Source organism: Neomonachus schauinslandi, chromosome 9, assembly GCF_002201575.2.
Source record: "Neomonachus schauinslandi chromosome 9, ASM220157v2, whole genome shotgun sequence".
Classification (NCBI taxonomy): Eukaryota; Metazoa; Chordata; class Mammalia; order Carnivora; family Phocidae; genus Neomonachus; species Neomonachus schauinslandi.
The window spans coordinates 83,438,960-83,457,223 of record NC_058411.1 but is presented as its reverse complement, the minus strand read 5'-3'; the positions used below and the strand labels follow the sequence as shown (position 1 = coordinate 83,457,223).

Genomic DNA, 18,264 nt, shown 5'->3' with positions numbered 1-18,264 from the left:
TCCTGGTCTGCCCTCAAAGTACTGCTTTACACAGAAATGTATATTCACAGAGTTTTATGAAGTAAACTCCACTGGCCTCCAGCAAAGCAAATGGTATTTTTTGTTTGTTTGTTTCCAGGCTGCTGTTTATGATGGAACATTTGGGAAAAGACACAGGTAGCAGAATCAGTGACTGACACACTCCATTAGCCATGCCCTGATAAAGAAGAGACCAGCCCTTGATCTTTCATGTCCGTCTCTTTGTGAGAGGAACAGGAGCATAAAATTCATGTGTTGCCTTTTATAAGTGGCCTGAAAGGGTAAAAAGTAAGACCTAGTCTAACAGAGTAAGACAGATGGTACCAAACACCAAATATCAGCACTTAATAAGGAAGCAGCTCAGACCCGTGCAGTGTGACATCTCCTCATCTCCCTATCGCCACCAGTGAAACTACCCTGAAAAGGAGATTAGCTGACCTGAAAATCAGTCCAGGCCCTCTGGACCTGGCACGACAGACCCCACTTTATTCCATGCCCCTTTCCCCCTCATTCACCATGCTTTAGACACACTGGCCTCCTTGAAACCACCCAGCCCTTCTCTTAGGGCTCTTAGGGGAAGAGAATCACTCTTCCCCTCGCTACACCATTCTTCACATGACTGGCTCCTGAATCCCCTAAAGAAGCATTTCCTGACCATGCCATGCAGATGGACTATCTACACGGCCCATTGTTCTTTTCCATCATGACATCTATTTTTTTGTTAGTCTTTATCACAACTTGTAATTAAGTGTTTATTTTCTGCCTCACCCCCATAAGACTATAAGCCCATCTGTGAGGGCAGGACTGTCTTTTCTATTTACTGTTACTTATCCAACATCTAGTACCGTAGATGGCACATAGCAAGTTTCACTCTACATTTGTTGAATGAATCAGTGACCATTAGGAAAGCTTCCCAGAATTCAGTTTGGTCTCGGACCTCCAGGACCACAGTGGCTCACCTTGTACATAGGGCCCCATCTCTGGATGCTCTCTGACCCGCAGAGTGTAGGACTTTTTTTGATCAGATTGCTTCAGCAGATCCCGTACTCGTTCGTTATAGATTTCCAGGAAACTAGAGACACGTAGAACACGGCACATAATCAGATTTTGGAAAATGGTGACATCTTTTCAAAATTACATTTTAAAAAAAGGCAACATAGTTAGATTTGGGAAAAAGTGGGGAAAACACTAAGCCAAGAATCAGAAAGCCCTAATTCTTGATCTAGCTCTACCTCTGACACTCTAAGACCTTGACCATGTCAGGGTTGCCCCTTGAGTCTCTTTCCATGTGTGCACAATTGTGTTGCCACATCAGCTGTCATCACTTCACAGTTGTAGGTTTACAATGTCAGTCCTGATTCAAATTTAGCCTTCAAGAGGCTATTTCAGCACAGTTTTGGGGTATGCTGTCCCCAGCCTATACCTTTATCAGGCCACCAGACCACAGAATTTACAGGCTTGTTTCTTAAGTGATTTTCAAACATGATCTTTGAGCTCTTACTGTTCTGTGAAGGCATCTCGAGGGCCACTGCTAAGCAATGAGGAAAGCTAAATGAGAGATTCTGGTCCCTACCCCTAATTTAAGTAGGAGAGTTCTCATTTTACCTGCTTTATATGCTGGGATTCTTCTGTTTAAGATATGCTCTATCTTACAGGTACCTGCTGGCATTTTATTCCTTTTTAAAATAATAACATAGCTACAATTCTTAATTAAAATCAGCAAAGATTTTGTTAAATAAGAAAACAAACTTCTCACAGAAAGGTCTTCCTCATCAGAACACAGATGTTTGCCTGTGAAGCCACCGGCCATAAAAAAAAGGCTCCAGCTCAGATTAACTCTATGCACACTCCTCTTATAAACTGTTTCTCCTTCTTTCTCAGATTTGAACACAGGAAGCCCAGATGTCTCTCAGGATAGTGGTTCCCAGATTTCATGGATAATAAAACATTTAATATATATGTACATGTTTACACACACACACATACAGGCCTACAAATTTTTACTTTGCAAACTTAAAAAATGTATAAATACTGTTTACTATCATTTAATTTTTAAAAATGGCATTTATTCTTTTTGGGGTGATGAAAATGTTCTGGAATTATATAGTAAGGATGATTGGACAACCTTGTAAATATAAAAAAAATATCACTGAACTATATACTTCAAAAGCATGAATTTTATGGTATGTGAATTACATCTCATGTTTTTTAAAAAGGACACTGAACTCCAAAAAAATAGAATACAGAAAATTAAGGGTAATCGGGCAATTGGTAACCTTGCACCAACATTTTCGCTACAGACTGGTTGAAACTTCACATCAGAGTAGACAGCACTGTCTCAGAACTAGAGCTTAGAAACTACTGACCCAAAGAACAACCCAGCAGGAGCTGGAAGAGAAATTCCAAACGCTAGTATTAAACGGCAAGGAAAGTGAAGAAAAGGAAACCAGACAGGGCAAGCTGGTCCACAGGAAACACCTGTTTCTTAAGCCTAGGAACAGGAATTAAGTTTCCTGCAACCCGAAGATCTAAGTATGTTTCTCATCTCCCTACACTGCAAGATATATTCCTGCTGTGGCTTTTCTCCAGTCCTCTGGATGACTCTTGAAACAGAGAGGACAGCTGAACATGCTAGAATTTGAGGTGGAAATGGAAATATTTTAGGCCCCAGAGCCTGAAACGTTCTTACCTTACTTTTATCCTACTAGAGGAAGGCAGCGGGGCACAGTCCTCCTCCCTGATGAAGAGACCCTGCACAAACCAGAGGGTTGGAGTTTCACTGAAGGGAGTGTACAAAGAAGGTCTACTTTGAGAGGATCTAGTCAAAAGAGAGTCTATACCTCACATATCCGTGGCGTCAGCCCAACAGAGGCCTGGAGAACAGAAGGAAGAAAAACACTACTGTTCATTCACAGCAAAACTCTCCCCCAACACCCAGAAACCCAGGTTGGCAAGGGGTGGACACATGGGCTCCCTGCGCTAGTCTCTCCACTTCAGGCAGTTTCCATGGCGGTATATAAAAGACTATTTGCCTGACTCTTGGGAGACACTCATGGGAGGAAAGTAGCAGCTGAAAGGCAGATCATCACCATAAGAAGGAAGAGAAGAGAAGCTAACAAACCCAGGTACCTGCTTTCACACCATAAAGGTTACATCCTTCTTGGATAAACCTATTTACCACTCTGGTCCCTCCCAGAACCTTTCTATCCTTATACACACAGGAGGACTAGAATACATGGTGTTTAAAATAAACATTTAGGGAAAAGCTGCTTCTTCTTTCATGTTGGGTCCACTGCTAACTTGTGCATAGGTTAAAGGTTGTATACCCTGGTTTAGTGGGCCTTTTCTTCTTTTAACTTCAAATATATAAAATCACACTAAACACGGACATAGTAAGCCATGAGTTGAGCACAAGGTAGCAAGGATAATCTTTCAGGAGGAAAAGTGTCCCAGAGAATGCTCCTGTGTAGCATTATTTGCCACCTGCCACACCAGTTCAACTCACCAAGATACTTCTAAACCTAAAACAAAGAGGTATGATTAAGGACCTCGACCCTTCCAATATTCCATGACAAAGTAAGGCTCTCATAAGTCCTTCACACTTTTTAAACCTCCATCCCAGTACCTGATTCTCCTGCTTCTTTCCAAAGTTCAGATCTAACACACATAGCCCCATTTCTGCACAGCCCTAAGCAACACTTCACATTCAGTCTGGGGCTTGTCCACACCAAAGGTCTTAAAAAGCTTCAAGTGATGAACTTGGAAATGATATGAGAAATTCAGGACTGACAAGGTCAGCTTTGTCAAAGGGAGTTATGTAATTCTAAGGTTCTTCAGGGTTTAATAAAGAGGGGCTAATTAATCAAAGTTCACCTTTCAATTAAAGGGCTGAGAAACCCATTCTTAATACAGAAGAGAGCCCATTAAATCTTATTAAAGTTGACTACTAAATTCGCATTCTTTCTCTCAGTAACAAGGACAGTGTGAGATTCAGGCTCGCTGCAGCAATAGAAAGAGATCATATTCCAATACCAATAACTCACTGGGGTCCCCAGCATGGTGTATGTCTTCCCAGAGCCTGTCTGCCCATAGGCAAAAAGGCATATGTTGTAGCCTTTAGCAGCACCAGACAATACTTCAGTCCCCAAATCCTGGAAAACCTGTCACAATGAAAGTAGAATACATGTTACTGTAGTCCTTCCCATACCAGATTGAGGGACCATATCATTTTAAAATTTATAATGTCTAGCATTGTGCCCAGCATACAGTAAGCACTTTAAAATATATTTGAATGAATAAATTTCCCCTAGCAATCTTTTTTCTGAAACTGAATTGATTCTTGAGAAATTATAGGGAATTTATAGTCATGTGTGTTTGAAACACTTTATAATATTTTTAGATTAAAAATAACCCAAGATGGGATGCCTGGGTGGTCAGTCGGTTGAGTGGCTGCCTTCAGCTCAGGTAATGATCCTAGGGTCCTGGGATCGAGTCTCCCATTGGGCTCCTTGCTACGCGGGGAGCCTGCTTCTCCCTCTGCTTGCAGCTCCCCCTGCTTGTGCGCACGCTCTCTCTCTCTCTGACAAATAAATAAATAAAATACTAAAAACCCAAGGCTCAGTCGGAAGAGCATAGGACTCTAGATCTCGGGGTCATGAGTTCAAGCTCCACATTGGGTGTAGAAATTACTTAAAGAAAACTTTAAAAAATTTAAAATATAATAACCCAGAATAGTGATGTATGGAATTGATGAATCACTATATTGTACACCAGAAACTAATATAACACTGTATGTCAACAAACTGGAATTAAAAACTTAAAAAAAAATAATCCAGAGTTGTACTTACACTTCTTTTTTTAAATTTTATTTTATTAGAATTCAATTAACATACAGTGTATTACTAGTTTCAGACGTAGAGTTCAATGATTCATCAGTTGCATATTAACACCCAGTGCTCATCACGTGCCCTCCTTAATGCCTATTACCCATTACCCCATCCCCCCACCCACCTCCCTTCCAGCAACACTCAGTTTGTTTCCTATAGTTAAGAGTCTCTTATGGGGGCAGTTAACTATGAGTTAAGCATCTGCCTTCAGCTCAGGTCATGATCCCAGGGTCCTGGAATCGAGCCCAGCGTCAGGCTCTCTGCTCAGTGGGGAGTCTGCTTCTCCCTCTCCCTCTGCCTGCTACTCCTCTGGCTTGTGCTCTCTCTCTCTGTCAAATAAATAAATAAAATCTTTAAAAAAAAAAAAGTCTCTTATGGTTTGTCTCCAAATGTTGACGTAAGGTTAATACCATTTATGGATCTATTGACCCATCCTCTCTCCACACTTGTAACTGTATAGAAAAGTAGAGCTGGAGCTTGTTATTTAAAGAGAGAGTATTCATGTAAAATATATAACTTAATGGGGCCTGGAGTTGGGGAAAGTGCTTAAAATGATTTCTCTTCCTCTAAACAGCTATCTATAGTTTAATCATTAAGAACACATGTTTTGGAACTTTCTAGGTTCAAAGCTTGGCTCCTTGGGCAAGTGACCTTACCTCTGTTTCCTCACCTGTGAAATGGATTTTAAAAAAGCACCTAAACCTCATTGGGTTTTTGAGAGGATTAACTGTTCTAATATATGTAAAGCCTTTAGAACAATGTTTGGGGGCGCCTGGGTGGCTCAGTCGTTAAGCGTCTGCCTTCGGCTCAGGTCATGATCCCAGGTCCTGGGATCGAGTCCCACATCGGGCTCCCTGCTCGGCGGGAAGCCTGCTTCTCCCTCCCCCACTCCCCCTGCTTGTGTTCCTGCTCTCGCTGTCTCTCTCTCTGTCAAATAAATAAATAAAATCTTAAAAAAAAAAAAAAGAACAATGTTTGGAACAAAGTGAGCACTAATTAAATAAAAGTTTTTCTTGTTATTATACCTTATTTTTTCCATTTTTCTGTATAAGGACTACTCAGTCATCTTTCTTTCTGATACCCTCATCAATTTTAAAAAGAGCTATGTACTTATTTTGGAAAATAGATACCTGAACACAGATACCATAGTTAATACTTCCCAACTTCACATAGATAGACTTTTGAAAAACTTCTACTTTCTATCCTACTAAAAATTTATTTCAAAAAAACCCTTCACACAGCATAATACCCTATTATGCTGAGTGAAGTAAGTCAAAGAAAGACATGTATCATATGATCTCACTGATATGAGGAATTCTTAATCGCAGGAAACAAACTGAGGGTTGCTGGAGTGGGGGGTGGGGTGGGAGGGATGGGGTGGCTGGGTGATAGACACTGGGGAGGGTATGTGCTCTGGTGAGCGCTGTGAATTGTGCAAGACTGTTGAATCTCAGACCTGTACCTCTGAAACAAATAATACATTATATGTTAAAAAAAAAGAAGAAGAAGAAGAAAAAGATAGCAGGAAGGGAAAAATGAAGGCGGGGGGAATCAGAGGGGGAGACGAACCATGAGAGACGATGGACTCTGAGAAACAAACTGAGAGTTCTAGAGGGGAGGGGGGTGGGGGGGAGGGGAGGGGAGTGGGGTGGTGGGTTAGCCTGGTGATGGGTATTAAAGAGGGCACGTTCTGCATGGAGCACTGGGTGTTATATGCAAACAATGAATCAAATGAACCCTACATCAAAAACTAATGATGTAATGTATGGTGATTAACATAATAAATTTTTTAAAAAAAGAAAAATACAACATGAATTCATAATGCTATTTCTGATTGATTTTTAAGATTGTAGGATTTTTAATTAACTTCCTTGATTTTATACTGTATCATTTTTATGCTGAAAATTATGGTACCTAATGATGGCAATATAGTCGTTTAATACAAATATCAATACTAATCACATGACTACTGAATGCAGTTTATCATTTATTTCCATTTTTATTATCCATAGAATACTTGGGATGTATAGTCAAAATGCCGTGTTTTAAAGCCACTTCAAGTAATTGGTTTTTTTTATGTGGTTATGCCACATACTTTATATGCAGTTAGGCTCCTTCATTTAGATGTACTTTCAGATTTTAAGGGATTGTTTGTTTTTCTTTTGTGACTAAACTTTAAAAAATTATGTAAGACATTTACAGTCCAAAATAAAAAGCATTTAATAAATTAAAAAAAATCCTTCACAAACGATTAAAGTAATAAATTATTAAAACTCTTCACATCTTGAAGGTTTTTGCTGGAGCCTAGGGATTATTATTTCCCACCTATAAATATGAAAATCATGTCATTTACAGGAAGTTCCTATCCAACAAAATATATTAAGTTCTTGGCCCTTAATACTTTTCCACAGAAAGTCTTCATATATATATATATTTTTTTTTTCTGGCTTCTGTTTTCTATTGAGGTATATTTGACATAACACTATATTAGTTTCATGTATACAACATAATGATTCGATCTGACATTTACATATATTCCAAAATGATCCCCTCAAATCGTTAATATACATCAGCATACATAGCAACCAATTTTTTTTACCATGATAAGAACTTTCAAGATCCACTCTCCTAGCTGCTTTCAAATATGCAATACAGTATTATTAACTACAGTCACCATGCTGTCAATTACATCATCATTACTTATTCATTTTGTAACTGGAAATGTGTAGATTTGACCCACACGTTTCTATTATAAAATGAAGTTGCTATTATAAAGTAAGATTTCACACAGAAAAGAAATTCTTATTAGTTTTTAATTTATCTAAAGGAATATTTATGAGAAAATGGCTTTAAATTCTACTATGTATTTTGTTTAATATTAAATATTACTTCTCTTGATCTATAAATCCATTGTTAAAATAAAAGGATTCAACTAGAAAACTTTTTCCCTTTTAGTAAAACTGCTATTTAATGCAGTAATAGATATCATTTTTACTGACAGGAACAACATTTGAGTATCAACTGTGAGAATTATTTTTATTATATAAATAATGTATTAAAAATAGGAAAAAGGGGGCGCCTGGGTGGCTCAGTCGTTAAGCGTCTGCCTTCGGCTCAGGTCATGATCTCAGGGTCCTGGGATCGAGCCCCACATCGGGCTCCCTGCTCGGCAAGAAGCCTGCTTCTCCCTCTCCCACTCCCCCTGCTTGTGTTCCCTCTCTCGCTGTCTCTCTCTGTCAAATAAATAAAAATTAAAAAAAAAAATAGGAAAAAACCCCAGAAAATGCTGATAAACAAAAACAATCCCACTATCTAGAGATAACCACTGTTAACATTTTGACATATAGCTTACTCTTTCAGACTTTTGTTCTATTCCTAGATAATACTGAATGTCCCATCTAGGTCTTAAATTCTGACATACAGTAATTAAGAATACTTGAATATGATTTCTTTAGAATACTAAACTAAACCTAGTTGTTTCATTTTTTTTAACTTGTTACAATTCTTAATTTTTTTTATTTTAAAATTTCTCTTTAATTTTCCAAGTGGAAAGGCATGCTACAGCCCCACCCAACAGGTATCCAAATCTATCTAAGCCACAGCCCAGGCTCTGCTGTCCACCTGGCAGGTGCTACCCAAAGTGCAAGCAAGGTGTCTAGGAAGGGGGGAAAAAAGCCTCATCTGTGTCATGTTTGCCAAAACAACCCCACAAAGTGTCAGGAAACATTGTCCTCTCTTCATAAATGTCAGGTAAATTCTGGGCTAGTTCTTCAATCCCACTGCAGGTCATTCATCTTTGGGTCTCTACCCAACATAAATGTTTACAGATGGTCCATTTCCATTTTAAGCCTGGCCAGAAGTTAATCATCATTTGGATCCTAGTCCAAGTAAGGACCAGATACCATCCCTGGTCTTTTGTAGCAGATTTATCCAAAGGAAACAGGCAACAGCCTGTATTTGACAGATGAAACTAGATTTCCTACTTGGCTTCTCCATATTATAAGGTGAAATATAGAGAGATTTATTTCCCATATTCATTCATACTGTAAATGTACACATACACTAACTACCATGGAAATTTTAAACAGTCCCCAAGGAACAGGAAGAGAAAGAAACAACAGAAGGTTTAAAATGCAAGTAAACACAAACAAGGCCAAATGAAACCTATGCCACACCCAATGAGAGAAAGAAGAATCAATATTCTGAAAGAAACTAGTCTTGACACAAGCAGGTCTCAGAAATAGATTTCTCTTCACCTTAGGAAGCAAATATTTATTAAATTCCTAAAAGGGCCCTACCACTGCTGGGGACACTGAGAGAGATTTGAAAGACATTTAAAACATTGTATTGGTTCAAAATGAGCTTAAAATATGGTTGAATAGACAGACCACGCAGTTAGTAAAAAGTTCAATACTAGTACATAGTAAAATATGAATGAAGGGTGGATATAAATATATTTGAGAAGGGAAAATGATTATGGGCTGGGGGAGTTAGAGAAATCTTCATAGCAGACATGGCACTTGATCTGTGTCTTAGGCATGTTTTCAGAGAAGTCCCTTCTTTAAATTACACCCCCAGATAAAGGCCGCCCCTCTTAATCGAGAGTGACCCCAGGACCCCACCACAAAATCTAAAATGTATCCTTGTCATTTTAATTCTTCAGAAAGTCAGAGTTCTGGCTGAAACAATAAGACAACTACTTTACTCTGAAAAACCTTTGGATCTCCATTTGCCATCTCTAAATATCTGGCTGTCAACCTTGGAAAGTTCATGCTTAGGACCCAGTATCTCCCACCACAGGAACAACAAACATCCAGGGAAGTAATCCCAGAAATGACCAAATAAATCTCTCCCCATTCCTTCATTCAAGTTACTTTATTTGAACAAGGAGGTATGGGTACAAAAGGATAGACATCAGCAGCTACATATTCTTAGCCTCAATGGAAGGGTCCCACTGGTAGTGGCAGTGGCCCATTCACATTATGCAACCCTTTAGTGGTATGAAACTATCACTTCCTAAAACGAATACTACTCGGGCACGTGGGTGGCTCAGTTGGTTAAGTGACTGCCTTCGGCTCAGGTCATGATCCTGGAGTCCCGGGATCGAGTCCCGCATCAGGCTCCCTGCTCAGCAGGGAGTCTGCTTCTCCCTCTGACCCTCCCCCCTCTCATGTGCTCTCTCTCTTTCTCTCTCTCTCTCTCATTCTCTCTAATAAATAAATAAAATCTTTAAAAAAAATAAAATAAAACGAATAACTACTCTGTGGTGAGATAAAACAGCATCTTTCTGGAGTTTCTGCTTGGGTTTTGTAAACTAGCCCTCTTCTCACAATGCCCTGTAAGATAACTGATCTATGAGATCCCTCCTGAAGAGGGAAGAGTAGGAGACAGAAGGGCTGCAATTTTCTCAACCATGACACAGGACTAAAGAATCTCCCAGAGTGGTCCCACTTAAAATTTCTCAGACCCTATAGCTACTGTCATCATTAGAGAACTAGGGGGCATTTGGAAAAGACCAAAGCATTCAGCCTTTATCTAACTGGACTCATTATATTGCTTTAGTCAGCAGAAAGAAGGAAAAATAAAGGCTGAAATATACATGCATTTCTATCTCACTTTCTTCTGTCTCCTCCAAAACTGTACTTATTATCTATAATGTAGACACTGTAATTTAATATCGCAATATATTATCAGCACTTCCAAATCAGTATCAGTCAACATCCCAAAAGAAAACTGGAAGAACTACCCAAATGCTACTGCTGTGCACAATATATTTTCATTGTAGTTTTCCATCTTTCTACAAATATTTAAGTTTTATATGGTTGCTACTCAGAGTATATAAGCTCTTGTGTACTGCTTTTCATTTCTATATTTTCTGAAACACTTAAGCATTTTAAACATTTCTGTTATTCATTTTCACAATTATAATTTTATAGATTCATAATTCACACAACTATCCTAAAGAGTTAACAATTGACTGTTTTCTTATTCTTGTTCCAACATGAATGAAACCCAAAACTCCCATCAAGAAATATTAATAGTGGGGCACCTGGCTATCTCAGTCGGTAGAGCATGCAGCTCTTGATCTCAGGGTTGTGAATTTGAGCCCCACACTGCATGTAGCGATTACTTAAAAATAAAATCTTTTTTTTTTAAGATTTTATTTATTTATTTGACAGAGAGAGACACAGAGAGAGAGGGAACACAAGCAGGGGGAGTGGGAGAGGGAGAAGCAGGCTTCCCACCGAGCAGGGAGCCCGATGTGGGGCTTGATCCCAGGACCCTGGAACCATGACCTGAGCCAAAGGCAGACGCTTAACGACTGAGCCACCCAGGCGCCCCCCAAAAATAAAATCTTTTAAAAAAAGAATATTAGTAGCAACTAGTGCTACCGGTTTATAACTGCGATTCAAGATCAATTATTACCGGTTGTAAGAGAACACAGAAAAAAACGCAGATTTCACAATTTTTAAGCCCTCAATTTCTAAAATTCTTTGAATTCAACTCACCTTAGTCAAGTACCCCCTACCCTGAAATAAATTTGCTTATTTGGATGGGTTACTTTCTTATTTGAATAGAGTTGACACACAATATTACATTACTTTCAAGTGTAAAACAATTAGACAAGTTTATACATTAAGCTATGCTCACAAGTGTAGCTACCATCTGTCATCATATAATGGTATTACAATATCATTGACTATATTACTTATGCTGTGCTTTTTACTCCTGTGATTTATTCATTCCATAACTGGAAGCCTGTATCTCCTACCTCTTCACCTATTTTAGCCATCCCCCAAGCTCTTTCCCCTCTGGCAACCATCATTTAGTTCTCTATATTTATAGGTATGATTATGCTTTTTGTTTTTCATTTGTTTTTTTAGGTTCCACATATGAGTGAAATTATATGGTATTTGTCCTTCTCAGTCAAAATATTTCACTTAGCAGAATACCTTCTAGGTCCATCCATGTTATTGCAAGTGGCACAATCTCATCTTTTTTAATGGCTGCATAATATTCCACTGGATACACACACACACACACACACACACACATCCCTACATTTATTGCAGCATTATTTACAATAGCTAAATTATGGAGGAAAGCCCAAGTGTCCATCAATAGATGAATGCTAACTATACTGGAATTAAAATAAAAAACTAAAAAAAAAAAAACTCATACGGATGCATATATCTTTTTGAATTAGTGTTTTTGTTTTCTTTGGGTAAATACCCAGTAGTGGAATTACTGGATCATATGGTAGTTCTATTTTTAATTTTTTGAGGAACCGCCACACTGTTTTCCACAGTGGCTGTACCAATTTACATTCCAAGAGTACATGACGGTTCTTTTTTCTCCACATCCTTGCCAACATTTGTTTCTTGTGTTTTTTATTTTCGCTATCCTGACAGGTGTGAGGTAATATCTCATTGTGGTTTTGATTTGCATTTCCCTGATGATTAGTGATGTTCAGCACCTTTTCATGTGTCTCTTGGCCATCTGTATGTCTTTGAGAAAATGTCTAGTCAGGTCTTCTGCCCATTTTTTTAATTGGGTTATTTGGCTTTTTGGTGTTAAGTTCTTTATATATTTTGGATATTAACCCCTTATTGGATTTATCACTTGTGAATATCTTCAACCTTCTATTCAGTAGGTTGCCTTTTCATTTTGTTGATAGTTTCCTTTGCCATGCAGAAGCTTTTTATTTTGATGTAATCCCAATAGTTTATTTTTTGCTTTTGTTTCCCTTGCCTGAGGAGACATACCTAGAAAAATGTTGCTACAGTTTATGTCATATAAATTACTGTCTGTGTTCTCTTCTAGGATTTATATGGTTTCAGGTCTCACACTTAGGTCTTTAACCCATTTTGAATTTATTTTTGTATATAGTATTAGAAAGTGGTCCAGTTTTCCATTCTTTCACATGTAGCTGTCCAGTTTTCCCAACACCATTTATTGAAGAGAATGCCTTTTCCTCATTGCTTGCCTCCTTCATCATAGATTAATAGGCCATGTAAGTGTGGGTTTATTTCTGGGCTCTCTATTCTGTTCCACTGATCTATGTGTCAATTTTTGTGCCAGTACCACACTATTTTGATTACTACAGCTTTGCAGCGTATCTTGAAATAGGGCATTATGATACCTCTCTTCCAGCTTTGTTTTTCTTTCTCAAGATTGTTTTGGCTATTTGGGGTCTTTTGTGGGTTACATACAAATTTTAATACTGTTTGTTATAGTTATGTGGAAAATGCTATTGGTATTTTGATAGGGATTGCATTGAATCTATAGATTGCTTTTGGTAGTATGGACATTTTAACAATATTAATTCTTCCATTCATGAGCATGGAATATCTTTACATTTGTGTCATCTTCAATTTCTTTCATCAGTGTTTTATAGTTAGTTATATCAGTTGTAGAGTTATAGTTATATCAGAGTACAGATCTTTCACCTCCTTGGTTAGGTTTATTCCTAGATATTTTATTATTTTTGGTATAATTGTAAATGGAATTGTTTCCTTTCTCTTTCTGCTACTTTGTTATTAGTGTATAGAAACAGTACCAGCTTCTGGGTATAAATTTTGTATCCTGCAACTCTACTGAATTCATTTATCAGTTCTAGTAGTTTTTTGGTGGAGTCTTTAGGATTTTCTATGTAGAGTATCACGTCATCTGCGTATAGTGACAGTTTAACTTCTTTACCAATATGGATGCCTCTTACTTCTTTTCTTGTCTGAATGCTGCAGTTAGGACTTCTAGTACTGTGTTGAATAAAAGTGGTAAGAGTAGATATCCTTGTCTTGTTCCTGATCTTAGAGGAAACGCTTTCAGCTTTTCACCATTGAGTATGATGCTGGTTGTCAGCTTTTCATATGTGGTCTTTATTATGTTGAAGTATGTTCCCTCTAAACCCACTCTGTTGAGAGCTTTTATCATGAATGGATACTGAATTTTATCAAATGCTTTTTTTTTTTTGCATCTACCAAGATGGTCATACGAGTTTTATTTTTCATTTTGTTGATGTAATATATCAAGCTGATTTGCAAAATACTGAACTATTCTTGCATCCCTGAAATAAATCCCACTTGATCATGGTGAATGATTCTAATATTTTTTGAGGATTTTTGCATCAGTGTTGTTCAGGGATACTGGCCTGGAGAGAGAGAGAGAGGGAGAGAGAGTGTAGTGTTTTTAGGGTATTAGGGTAATGCTGACCTCATAGAATATATTTAGAAGTTTTCCTTTCTCTTCTATTTTTTTGAAACAGTTTGAGAAGAATAGGTATTAACTCCCTTAAATGTTTGATAGAATTCACCTGTGAAGCCATCTGGTCCTGGACTTTTGTTTTTTAGTAGTTTTTTGATTACTGATTCAATTTCATTGCTAGTAATCTGTCTGTTCAAATTTTCTACTTCTTCCTGATTCAACTTTGGAAGATTCTGTGTTTCTAGGAATTTATCCATTTCTTCTAAGTTGTCCAATTTGTTGGCATAGAAGATTTCATACTATTCTCTCATAATCCTTTGTATTTCTGTGGTGTCAGTTCTCTCTGATTTTATTTGGGTCCTTTTCTTTTAAATGAATTTGGCTAAGGGTTTTATCAATTTTGTTTATCTTTTTCATTTATTTCTGTTCTGATATTTAGTACTTCCTTCCTTCTACTCAACTTGGGTCTTGTTTGTTCTTTTTCTAGATCCTTTAGGTTTTAAAGTGAGATTATTTGACCTTTGTTTTGTTTCTTAAGGTAGGCCTGTATCACCACAGATTTTCCTCTTAGAACTGCTTTTGTTGCAATGGTTGGGTTATTTTTAATTAACTCCATCCACACTCAAGTTCTCTCCTCCCACTCTCATCTTTGAGCTGTACAGTGTCAGATCAGAATCAGTGAGAACTCATGGCTTTCAATAGAAAAAGATACAGAAATAGATATGATGTAACTGTGTGTGTGTGTGTGTGTGTGTGTACACAAATGTATCATCCCTAGCTTTGTCTAACTCTGCTGAGAGGACCTGGAAGCAGTGATACCCCCACAGCAATGACCACAGCTACCACCCAGATCTCAGCTTCTAAATATCATTTTCTACTAATAGGAACAATTTGAGCATCATAATAAACAATGATAATAACAGACTGTAATTCACTGAATAAAATGGGAAACCATGAATTAATACACATATAAATAATTTGAAAATTTGACAAGAAATGGGATATTTACATAGTAAGTACCCCTCAACAAAATATTAATTACAAAGAGGGGGAAAAGAGTAACTTAACAGTGGAGAAGCCTGGCAGATGCCACCTTAATCAAGTAATCAAAGTGAACTCTGTGATATTCCTACCAAAATGTATAATCTGAATCTAACCATGAAGAGACACTGGACAACCAAATTAAGGAACATTCTACAAAATAACTGGCCTGTAATCTTCCAAAGTGTCAAGATCATAAATATAAGGAAAAACTGAGGAACTGTTCCAGACTGAATTAAACTAAACATAAGACAACTAAATGCAATAAGCGATTCTCAAACACATCTTTTTGGTATAAAGGGCATTACTAAGACAATCAACAAAACATGAATGGGGTCTAAAGATGAGATGGTAGTAATGTAACACTTTAATTTCTCAATTCTGAAGGTTGTATTGTGGTTATATTAGAGAATGTCATTTTCTATAAGAAAATACACACTCAATTACTTGGGGTAATTGGACATCAGGATGACAACTTTCAGATGGCTCAGGAATAAGTTGTTTTTTTTTTTTTTAAAGATTTTTATTTATTTATTTGACAGAGAGAGACACAGCGAGAGAGGGAACACAAGCAGGGGAGTGGGAGAGGGAGAAGCAGGCTCCCCGCAGAGCAGGGAGCCCGATGCGGGACTCGATCCCAGGACCCCGGGACCATGACCCGAGCCGAAGGCAGTCGCTTAACCAACTGAGGCTCAGGAATAAGTTTTAAATGTACTTCCATCTTATCTGTTTTTCCTCATTTCAAAAAAAATTTAAGTTTATAAAAAGATGTAAAATATGACATCATATACATAAACACGGAGGGATAGAAGAGTAAAGATGTAGAACTTTTAAGAATGTGTTAGAAATTATGCAACCATCAACTTAATATAGAGTGCTATATATTTAATATGTTATATATGAATCTCATGGTAATTATAAACCAAAAATCTATAATAGATACACAAAAAATAAAGAGAAAGGAATCCAAGCATTATGCTGAATGAAGTCATCAATAACAAGGGAAGAGTAAGAGAAGGAGCAAAGGTAGACTACAAAAACAACCAAAAAAACAAATTAACAAAACAGTAATAAGTACATACCTATCAATAATCACTTTAAATGTAAATGGTCTAAATGCTCTAATCAACTGACATAGGGTAACTGGATAAAAAACAAGAGCCATCTTTATGCTGCCTATAAGAGACTCACTTCAGACCTAAAGACATATACAGACTGAAAGTTACAGGGATGGAAAAAGATATTCCAGGGCGCCTGGGTGGCTCAGTTGGTTAAGCGACTGCCTTCGGCTCAGGTCATGATCCTGGAGTCCCGGGATCGAGTCCCACGTCGGGCTCCCTGCTCAGCGGGGGGTCTGCTTCTCCCTCTGACCCTCTCCCCTCTCGTGCTCTCTGTCTCTCATTCTCTCTCTCAAATAAATAAATAAAAAATCTAAAAAAAAAAAAAAAAGATATTCCATGAAAATGAAAGTGAAAAAAAGCTGGGGGAGCAATACTTTTATCGGACAAAATAGACTTTTAAAACAAAGACTGTAGCAAGACACAGAGAATGCTATTACATAATGATAAAGGGATCAATCCAACAAAAGGATATAACATGTGTAAACATCTACGCACAGGAGCACCTAAATATATAATGCAAATATTAACAGACATAAAGGGAGAAGTTGACAGTAATATGCTAATAGTAGGGAACTATAACACCCCATTTGTAAGAATAGATAGATCATACAGACAGAAAATCAGTAAGAAAACAATGGCCTTGCATGACATATTAGAGCAGATGGACAGCTACATGCAAAAGAATGAAACTGGACCACTCTCTGACACCATACACAAAAATAAACTCAAAATGGATTAAAGACCTAAATGTAAGACCTGAAACCATAAAAATTCTAAAAGAAAACATAGGCAGTAATCTCTTGGACATTGGCCTTAGCAATATTTTTCTGTATCTGTTTCCTCAAGCTAAGGAAACAAAAGCAAAATAAACAATTGGGACTACTTCGAACTAATAAGCTTCTGCACAGAAAAAAAAAATCAACAAAATGAAAAGACAACCTACTGAATAGAAGAAGATATTTCCAAATGATATAACCAGTAAGAGGTTATTATCCAAAAAACCATAAAGAACTTATACAACTCAACACCAAAAAAGCAAATAACCCAATCAAAAATGGGCCAAGGACCTAAATAGACATTGCTCCAAAGGAAATATAAAGATGGCCAAAGATGGTCAACAGCACTAATCATCAGGGAAATGGAAATCAAAACCACAATGAGTTATCACCTCACACCTGTCAGAATGGCTAAAATCAAAAGACAAGAAATAATAAGTTTTGGTGAGGATGTGGAGGAAAGGATGTGCAGTGCACTGCTGGTGGGAATATAAATGGGTGGAACCCCTGTGGAGAAAGGTATGGCAGTTCTTCAAAAAATTAAGAATAGAAATACTATATGACCCTGTAATTCCACTTCTGTGTATCTACCCATAGAAAATAAAAATACCAATTTGAAAAGATATACGAACCCCTAAGTTCACTGTAGCATTATTTACAGTAGCCAAGATATGGAAGCAACCTGTGTCCATCAATATATGAGTAAATTAAAAAGTGATATATATTATACAATGGAATATTACTCAGCCATAAGAAAGAATGAAATCTTGCCATTTGCAGCATCATGAATAGACCTAGAGGATATTATGCTAAGTGAAGTAAGTCAGACAGAAAAAGACAAATACCATCTAAGAAACAAAACAAACAAAAAACAGACTCAACAGAGAACAAACTGGTGGTTGTCAGAAGGAAGGGGGTTTAGCGGATAGGTAAAATAGGTGAAGAGGCATAAGAGATACAAACTTCCAGTTATAAAATAATTTACAGGGATGAAAAGTACAGCACAGGGAATATAGTCAGTAATATTGTAATAACTTTGTATGGTGACAGATGGTAATTACACTTACAGTGCTGATCATTTCATAATGTATGTAATTGTCAAATCACTGTGTTGTATATCTGATACTAACAAAATATTGTATGGAACCCTACTTCCCAAAAAATAAAGATTTTGGCCAGTGGGGAGGGCAGGGGGCTTCATAAACATAAATGGATGAG

The 18,264-nt window shown here is 37.4% G+C and overlaps 1 protein-coding gene across 1 annotated transcript in view; it reads right to left on the bottom strand.

Moving 5' to 3' along the window:
* Window positions 1-18,264, bottom strand: part of STARD9 (StAR related lipid transfer domain containing 9) — a 128,018-nt gene that overhangs the window by 65,735 nt on the left and 44,019 nt on the right. Inside the window, exons 4-7 of the mRNA XM_021695296.2 lie at window positions 4,062-4,178; window positions 2,859-2,891; window positions 2,708-2,769; window positions 978-1,090 (exon numbers count right to left, since the gene is read on the bottom strand). Coding sequence (XP_021550971.2) covers window positions 978-1,090; window positions 2,708-2,769; window positions 2,859-2,891; window positions 4,062-4,178 — 325 coding nt within the window. The remainder of the gene's footprint in view (window positions 1-977; window positions 1,091-2,707; window positions 2,770-2,858; window positions 2,892-4,061; window positions 4,179-18,264) is intronic.